Source organism: Terrapene carolina, unplaced genomic scaffold (genome assembly GCF_002925995.2).
Source record: "Terrapene carolina triunguis isolate 2854851 unplaced genomic scaffold, T_m_triunguis-2.0 Scaffold88, whole genome shotgun sequence".
Lineage (NCBI taxonomy): Eukaryota > Metazoa > Chordata > Testudines > Emydidae > Terrapene > Terrapene triunguis.
In genome coordinates, this window is record NW_020664439.1 from 50,700,653 (window position 1) to 50,710,278 (window position 9,626).

At 48.1% G+C, this 9,626-nt stretch overlaps 1 protein-coding gene across 1 annotated transcript in view; it reads right to left on the minus strand.

The window, feature by feature from the left end:
• Positions 1-5,461: 5,461 nt before the first annotated feature.
• Positions 5,462-9,626, minus strand: part of APOD (apolipoprotein D) — a 9,387-nt gene continuing 5,222 nt past the window's right edge. Inside the window, exons 4-5 of the mRNA XM_024213004.2 lie at positions 7,656-7,741; positions 5,462-5,924 (exon numbers count right to left, since the gene is read on the minus strand). Of these exons, the coding sequence (XP_024068772.1) occupies positions 5,689-5,924; positions 7,656-7,741 (322 nt within the window). The 3' untranslated portion in view covers positions 5,462-5,688. The remainder of the gene's footprint in view (positions 5,925-7,655; positions 7,742-9,626) is intronic.

A 9,626-nucleotide genomic window follows, 5' to 3' on the forward strand; every position in this document is an offset into this window, starting at 1 on the left:
TACTAGAATTCTTTGAGGTGGTCAAAAAACATGTGGACAAGGGTGATCCAGTCGATAGAGTGCACTTAGACTTTCAGAAAGTCTTTGACACGGTGCCTCCCCAAAGGCTCATAAGCAGTCATGAGATAAGAGGGAAGGTCGTCCCATGGATCAGTAACTGGTTAAAAGATAGGAAACAAAGTGTCAGAATAAACCGTTATTTTTGACCATGGTGAGAGGTGGGATTCCTCAAGGATCTGTATTGGGCCAGTGTTGTTGAACATACTCATAAATGAGCTGGAAAAAGTGGTAAACTTTGTTCTCTGAAAACATTTGCTCAATGTGCAGCAGCAGTCAAAAAGCAAGCAGAATGTTAGGAACCATTAGGAAAGGGATAGAGAATAAGACAGAAAATATCAGACTGCCACTATCTAAATCCATGGGACACGCACACCTTGAATACTGCGTGCAGTTCTCCCATCCCAGCTCCAGAATGATGTATTGGACTTGGAAAAAATAAAGAGCAGGGCAACAAAAATGATGAGGGGGCTGGAACAGCTCCCATATGAGGAGAGATCAATAAGACTGGGCCTGTTCATCTTAGGAAAGAGAGGCCTAAGCAGGGATATGACAGAAGTTTCTAAAATCATGGCTGGTGTGGAGAAAGTGAATAGGGACGTGCTATTTACCCCCTTCACAGAACGTCTGAACCAGGAGTCTCCCAATGAAATTAACAGGCAGCAGGTTTAAAACAAACACAAGGACATATTTCTTCATACAATGCACAGTCAGCCTGTGGAACTCATTGCCAAGAGATTTGCGAAGGAAAAAAACTATAACTGGATTCAAACAAGAATTAGACAAGTTCATAAAGGATAGATTCATCAATGACTATTAGCCAAGATGGTCAGGGATGCAACCCTATGCTCTGGGTGTCACTAAACCTCTGTTTGCCAGAAGCTGGGAATGGCCGACAGGGGATGGATCACTCTATAATTGCCCTGTTCTGTTCATTCCCTCTGAAGCATCTGGCATTGGCCCCTGTTGGAAGACAGGCTGCTGGGCTAGATGGACCATTGGTCTGACCCAGTATGGAAGTTCTTATACAGACTTTAAACAAAACTTCACTCATTGCAAGTTCCTCTCCTTCTTACCTCCAGTTTTGCATTTATAAATTATGCTTGTGGAACAGTGCTGCTTGTCACGCGGATACAGCCTTTTGTCCTGCCACATCTGTGGTCAAATGTGTATTGTAAAATCTGAAATGAGCTGGGTGCTCTCACGCTAATCCCTGCTAGCCAGTCACACATGAGGCAGCCCAGTAGGTAGGTTGTCTGTTCCCTTCAGAAAGGCCCAGACCTATGCAGGGTGGTGACTGAGTGTGAAGGTCCTTTGGTCAGAGCTGTATTGGGAAATTTATGCAGGGTCTGCCACCACTGCACCTGCCCCCAGCCAACATTCCCCCTCCCGCCCCCTGAAAGAATTGGCAAGAACCCTTTGTTTAGTTATTTAATGTATGTTACCGAGTGACATTCCTTTAGCATCTTCCATCTGAGAACGGCAAAACCGTCCATGAACAGCGATGGACATGGTCTCACAACTCTCCTGAGAAGTGGGTATATATTATCATCATCTCGCTTGTGCTAGTGGGGAAATGAGGCACAGAAAGATTAAGTGACTTTCCCAAGGTACGTAACAGAAGTGAAAGCAGAATCCAGCTCTTCTGACACCACGGACTGGGCATCCTTTTCCTGAATAGCCGTTCTGGGCTCCAGTTTGTAAATGCAGTTGAATATGGCTCTAGACTTTGCATTAAGGACAGCTGTGGCAGGAGGAGTTAAAGCTTTCCTGTGCTAACGGATTAAACATGGCAGGCATCTCTGATCTCTACAAGATCCCTCCCTCTGGAGACAAAATATTTATGCAATGCTGATTCCCTGCAGCGTTACCAGGACGCCTCAGTGCAAGAGCATGCTTTGCCAGGTACTCCCACATCCGTCAGGGATCCTCGCACAACGAGTATGTACCAGCTTAGGCAGTTGTAGCTGATTGCAAAGATGACAAAATAAACTACTGCCAGCTGCCAGCCTTGCCAAAACAAATATGTGGGTTTGTTGGAATTACTGAGCTAATGAGTTACGCTGGCACTGCCAGGACTTGGGATCACTACACAGATTCTGATGGCTGCCAGCCTGCGTTGGCTCAAGCACCCAATTACCTTGAAATCTTGTTGGTTGCATTTAGTTTTGCTTTTGACAATAATGTTTTCTTGGCCTTTTCCTGTGTCAGGTTTCTGAAGCTGCTGCCTTCTCAGGTCCTCTCTCAATGGTGCCTGTATGCTATATGGAATCCTCACCCACTGCCTGGCTGCAGTCCACCCTCAGAGTTTGCTATAGAGCTAGTGATGCAGAGTGCTGAATGCCCTGGGTTCCCACTGACTGTGAGTGGATGATACAGAGTGCCTTGCAAGCTTGAGCACGCTCATTTGTTTCTTGACCTAGGAACCAATATGTCCTGTAAATATCCCATAAGCAGCTGTGCGCTAGCCCCTGTGTACAGTAGTGAACAGATGGCAAACATCGGCTGCCGCTGTACATCTTCAACAAGGATGAAGGCTCTCACAATGCTTTTTCCAGTGCACTAGCTGGTGCTAACATTTCATAGACAAGATTGCTGGAGACTAATCTGACCTGTATTGAATTTTCATTGACACTTCAGCTTCCCCAGAATTCAGATAATTGGCTGGGACATTAGTGTTTTTTCGCTCTTGTCATAGTGGTAGCTCTGTAAACGTACACATGCTGAGCTGTAAGTGTGCATGCAATACCCGTGACACATTCTGTCTGCTATAAACAGCATCCCTGCTCCCGTTTCACAGGAGCGGTTCCCCCTCCAGGGGACAGGCTGCAGCAGCAGTTTGTATCACATACAGTTTGCAGAAAGTCGTCTCCTTCCTGAAGGCAGCACCCTGGGACAACTAGCAAAGGTTATGGCCATTTGGGGGGCAAATGGGATGGGGATTGATCACCCTAATTTTAACCCAGGATCCAGAATGTGACCCTGACTCCCCCTGCTCCCAGCACAGGATGGCATACAAGGGGTAGCTGTTGTCTAGCAGCGTGAGCACAAGACTGTCAGCAAAGAAATGTGGGGTCTATGCCTGGTATCACCACTGAGTCACAGTGCGACCTTGGTCAAGTCACTTAACCTCAGTGACCTCATCTGTATAAAATATCATCAAAGGGGAGAATTAGGCTTATCCCACTTGTGTAAAGTGCATCTATAGAGGAAACACGATGTATATAATTGCAATTATTATTGACAGAAGCAGATGCTGGGGAAGCAACACTTGGAGAACGAGCCTGAGCCAAACAGGCTGGAAGAGTCCAAGTCTTTTCCAAATACCACCCCACTACATCATCAGATAGGAGATACCTGCTTCTAGCAAAAGGCCTTCTAGTGTATGTCACTGTGGACTTGGCTTTGTATCTTTTTACGGCCAAACAGAAAGGAAACTCCACCTTGGTAAATCTTTCAGCTCTCTTGGAAAACACCTTTTGGATCCAAAGGAGACAAAGACGTAGAGCTAATGATGGCGGAGCCACATAGGAAGGGCCAGAATGGACGGATACTGGTCAGCACTGTGACATTATGGGGAAGGCAGAGTCTGCATGCTGGGGAGGGACTATGCACCCCCAATTCCCCATGTCTGAAGGAAAAGAAAAGTCTGTGCAGCGGTAACACAGGTACTCTGGTTTCATTTGTAATGAGCTGTATTGTTACTATGTATGCAGAGTCATAACTATGACTCCTGAACATCTATCAGGGAAACGGTGATGTCCCGGCTACATCCCAATGAATACAAAAGCAGCAAGCAGGATGTGAACGAAAGCCTTCCATTGACAGGGCGTTTAGATGAAATCCTTGAAATACAATATACTTACCAGGCAGGGTTAGAGCTCCATTTGCCTGTCACTTGCTCAGCCTCTAGCAGAGGGAAGATGTTCTCTCTCTCCCTGCTTGTTTACAGCTCTCAGAAACCGAGAGCAGTTTAGGTTAGGACATAGGATAGACGCTGCTCCCTTCTCCCCTTACGAAACTGCTTTCAACGTAGCTACAGATAGAAGAGGGCACATTCTCAGATGGGGGGTTGGGCTACTGGTGCAGACGCTCTGGGATGTATGTAGCACTCTGAGATTTGGACATACGAGGCCTGATCCAAAGGCCAGTGAAATCACGGAAGAGTTCTGTGGCCTTCGCAGCAGCTTATGCCCACACTGGCAAAGCCGTTACATCCCTCAAGTAAAAATATATTATAGATAAACATCTTTCACCATAGAGCTGCCAATGTAAACAATGGACAAAAAGTTCTCTCAGTAGAGAATCTTGGCTCCCAAATTCTGGCCTCCCTACAGAATCCCTCTTAGGTCAATAGGATATTGTTGGAGAGATGATAGTAAAGATGTAGCTGATTGAGCAGTGTGTTGATAACAAGCATACCAGACATCAAGACAAATATGAAGAAACAAGCCTGCCAGATGCCATGAGAACAGTTTTCCCCAAGGGATATTTGTACGCTACAGCCTACATCAGGGATGGGCAAAGCCCGCGGGCCGCATCCGGCCCACCAGCCATTTTAATCCGGCCCTCGCGCTCCTGCTGGGAAGCGGGGTCTGGGACTTGCATCGCTCCGGCGCTCCAGCTGGGGAGCAGGGTTGGGGGCTGCTCCGTGTAGCTCCCGGAAGCAGCGGCGTGTCCCTCCTCCGGCTCCTATGCGTAGGGGCAGCCAGGGGGCTCCACTCCGCATGCTGCCCCCGCCCCAAGCACTGCCCTTGCAGCTCTGGGAACCATGGCCAATGGGAGCTGCAGGGGCAGTACCTGCGGATGGGGCAGCGCGCAGCAGAGTTGCCTGGCTGCGCCTCCACGTAGGAGCGACATGCTGCTGCTTCCGGGAGCCACTTGAGGTAAACGGTGCCTGGAGCCTGCACCCCTGAGCCATCCCTCCCCACGCCCTAACCCTCTGCCCCAGCCCTGATCCCCCTCCGAACTCAATCCAGAGCACCCTGACACCCCAAACCCCTCATCCCCAGCCCCACCCCAGAGTCTGCACCCCCAGCGGGAGCCCTCACCCCCCCCCGCACTTTATCCTCCCGCCGCAGCCCAGAGCCCTCTCCCGCACCCTGATCTCCTCATTTCTGGCCCCAACCTGGAGCCCACACCCCCAGCCAGAGCCCTCACCCCCTTCCACACCCCAACCCCAATTCTGTGAGAATTCATGGCCCGCCATACAATTTCCATACCCGGATGTGGCCCTCGGGACAAAAGGTTTGCCCACCCCTGGCCTACATCCTCCTGCATCCATTCCTGAGAACTTGTATTGGCTGCAGAACCTCAGAATCGGCACTCAAAAATTTCTCCTTTTCATCCAGTTGTTCACTTTCAACCAAACCCTATTTTACTCTGAAAGAACAGTAAGGATGGAAAGAGTTTTGGTATAATTTACTCAGGTTTCTCAAAGTACATGAGAGAGATTACACGGACAGAGCACCAATACTACTTAGCTGCTATCACACGTAGACATTACAGTCAGCGTTTACAAGCTACCATTAGCAAAATACTTTGTTATTCTAAATTAAGAGGTTGTAATCAACACTAATAAAGCAACGGAGTTCACAACTAGCCTGGACTTCTTCTCCTAAACAGTGGGATCTACATCTCAGGAGGACAATTCATTTGATCAGTTGGCCTAATTTTCTCAGTGTCAATCTTGTAGGAGCGGAGAAGGTTCTTCAGACGTTCCACAGTTTCTGACTGCAGCTGTGGCGTTCTTGACAGAATCCAGGCATATTCAATGTGGAAGAGCCAGATAAAAGTAGTGCAGGAATACACCATGGAGTAGTTTTCATAGTCAGTGGCGAGTACCCAGTAAGGGCTAGAGGGCATGGCTAGAAAAACAGCAGGGGCATCATTAGAAAATATGATTAACCAACATTTGACTGTCCTTGGTGTATGTTAAGCAGTTAGAGCAGGGACGGGAAGTCAGAACTCCTGGGTTCTTTCCCAGTTTTGCTACTGACTTGCTGTGTGACCTATGAAAGGGCAGGACGTTATTATGTAGGGCGTTCATGTTACACCTGACAGATTCAAGAAAGCCAATAGAATTTTGAACTAAAGACTCAGTAGTAGTTATGCTGGATGTGTAATACAGCCTAGTATCAACAGCTAATCCACAGTTAAAAAACAAACCCCACACACATGTTGGGATGAAGGGGAGTTTGGTACACATGGGAGATGTGTGTGTCTGTGCCTGAGAACAGACATCGGGGGTACTGGTCACATTGGTAGGCCCTGACATGACCTCACCACACCGCACACCTGGTGCCTGACACCCTTAGAGTCACTGGGTCAGACCCGCAGCTGGTATAAAGCCATGTCGTGTAATTCCCTTTTCCTGTTCTGATTTCATGATGTTCAGCCAAAGACACTTATTGCTGTAATTACAGATGCTGTTTCCAGAGGCAACGCGGGGTGTGTGGGGGAAATGCAGGGTCAGATTGGCCTGTCGGGAGGGAGGGAGGGAGGGAGGGAGGGAGAGGGGCTCTGTCCTCCCACTGTGCCTGTCCCCCAGCACGCTCTACCCTTGTCCCTGGCAGTCGGGGAGCGGACAGGGTGGGACCAGACACTTCTCACGCCGCCAGCCATTCTGGGTCGCTGCTCCATGCAGCGCAGCAGCTGCCCGAGGAAGCCTGGCTGAGGAGGCAGTGGCAGGCTGCCCCCCGCCCAGGCCTGGCTGCCGGGGACAGTGACCAAGCCAACCAGAGCCCCCTCTACGTAGGTTATAGTAACACCATTTATTCATAGAGGATCTGGCTGACATGTCTAATTCTGCTCTCCATTAGACTCATCTAAATTTAGCTGGTTGACTTACATGGAGTTTCAGTTAGGTCAGGTTGACATGAGTCTGATGGAGTGGAGCTTGGTCCAGCGGGACGTACTCGTGAGAATACAGGTTACAGGGTTCATCCCTTGCGCCAACCCTGATTCTCCACTGCCTTGTGCCAAGGAGAATGGTAGCATGTCTCATTCCCACAGTGGGCGAGTGACATCGTGCACGGCAGCACAGAACTAGGCCTTCCCCGGATTACTTTTTGTGAATAAGAATAGTCTCCCTTCCCCGTCCATGCACACAGGAGACATCAGAGCAGCCATCAGACCTCTAACAAGGCAGCGGGAAGGAGTGAGGAAGGAGAGTAAAGGTGGACAAAGGGAATACTTCCTGAAACAGTATTGTGCACAAGGAGAAACGGGCATGTAACGGCGATGGTAGAGGCCTTGATGGCATGATAACAAGTGAAAGAAAAGGAAAAAAGCCACGTAATTACATTAAAATAAAATAATTGTCCAACTTCCTAGTGACAACAGAAACATTTATCCTGAACCGTTTTTCATCTGGGGGCCTTACCATGGGGCCTGGCTCTCCTCTCACTTAAATTAGTTTTACACCTAGGGGGCTCCACTGATCTATACCAGTGTGCAAGCAGAATCAGGACCCAGCTCTGGGCAGAATTCATGGTGCTACTGAAGTCAATAGCAAGACCCTAGGAGCAGGATTTGGCCCAATGCAGGGAATGTCTTTAAACTTCTTCCAGGATGAGCCTTTAAACAAACACACTTACCCCAGTAAAAGCTGACACTCAGCTTGGCCGGCTCACCATCTCTCTGGACAGCCTCCCCCTCGATTAGATTAATTGTGCCATCAGAGCTAAGGGAAGAACAAGAGGTTTGGAAATTAATGACACAGGTTTGCAATCATATTTAAACAGTTATTTCCAGTAACTCACTCTCCTGAGGTGGTAATCTCCATATAGTTGGCTAAAATCCATAGTAAAACCCCACATAATGTGCGTTCCAGTGAACAGCAGCTTCCCAATAGGCACAGAATCAACTTTTAGATGACATGTTTCGACTTTCAATAACGGCACACTCTAGATGCTCTGCCATGCAGAGCAATCTAGATGGCAATATAGAAACATCGGGATGTTCTCAGTGGTACTAGATGACAGAACAAGGAGTAATGGTCTCAAGTTGCAGTGGGGGAGGTTTAGGTTGGATATTAGGAAAAACTTTTTCACTAGGAGGGTGGTGAAGCACTGGAATGGGTTCCCTAGGGAGGTGGTGGAATCTCCTTCCTTAGAGGTTTTTAAGGTCAGGCTTGACAAAGCCCTGACTGGGATGATTTAGTTGGGATTAGGTCCTGCTTTGAGCAGGGGGTTGGACTAGATACCTCCTGAGGTCCCTTCCAACCCTGATATTCTATGATTCTATGATCAGGGCAGGGGGCCACTTAGCCCAGTACAACCAACTGCCTCTTGGGTGTATTTTCCTGCTTTGTATGTTGCTGGATGAACAGCTTGTATCAGCAGAATGTCAGTGTGTGTTTTGCAAATACACACCCATGGTATGGTGTGCATACAATATATTAATATAAAGAAAAGAAATAAAAAATACCCAAACTGTCATGTAGGAGATGAAGAGAGAAAAAACCCAAGCATGTGACAGATGTTTGTCATGTAGCTTACTACACTGCTGGAAAGCTCTCAGATACTACAGTGGTGTATGGGGACAAGATTGTGCAAAATCCCCAGGTCAGAGACTGCCCTTTTTTCTGCATTTGTACAGTGGCTAACACAACGGACCCTGATCCATCACAATGCAAATAATAATAATACTAGGCAGGAGATGTGCTTTGGGGAAGGAAATGTGTTATTTGTTTGGCACCCCATCCTAGTGCACAGCCCTGCATGCGCTCACATTGTGCAGGGAATGTTTGAGAGACATCATTTCCTATTCACTTCTCCTTTCTCTCTGGAATTGAGATCCCAACGCCTGAGCAGGCCCAGTTCTGCTTAAAATTCAGAAATTGTCATTGTTCTTTCCACGATGCTTCAGCTTTCCCTGTCCTGGTTTCCTTACAAAGCTAACTCATAATAAAATAGCCCCCAGGGGCCTGATTCTCCACCACCTGTGGACCAATTCTCTAATTTCCTGTGCTTTGGGTAGAGGCTTATACCTGTCCAAAAAGGGTGTAAAAAGCTAAGTGTCTGGAGCATTCAGATTTGACAGCACTTCACGCTCACTGTGCATGGGTGAAAGAGGCAAAGCACCAGGGCACCAGCTCTCCTCGCACTCACACTGGTGTGAATATGGAGTAACACCACGGAATGGAGAGGCAGGGCATAAGATCAGTGTAAGTGAAAGGAGAATCAGGGCAAGTTGACATGACAAAATTAAGTCATGTCAACGTACAGCCACCATAGTAATTAAATCGGTTTCACGTGTCCACATTAGCTCCTTCTGTCGGCGGCACACATCCTCACCAGGAGTGCTTGCACCGATTTAACTGTCAGCCCCGGGCGGCGGGGGCTGTCAGCCTGAACAGACTGATAGAAGCACTGACACTGCGTTGACCTAACTACATCGACCGAAGCGCTACGCCTCTTGAGGCGGTGGAATTATTAGGTTGATATAGTGGGCGACTTACATCGGCAGGAGCAACATTGTAGTGAGTAGACACTGACAGAGCGAGGTTGATGTAACCACCACACACACACACACACACACACACACACACACACACACACACACAC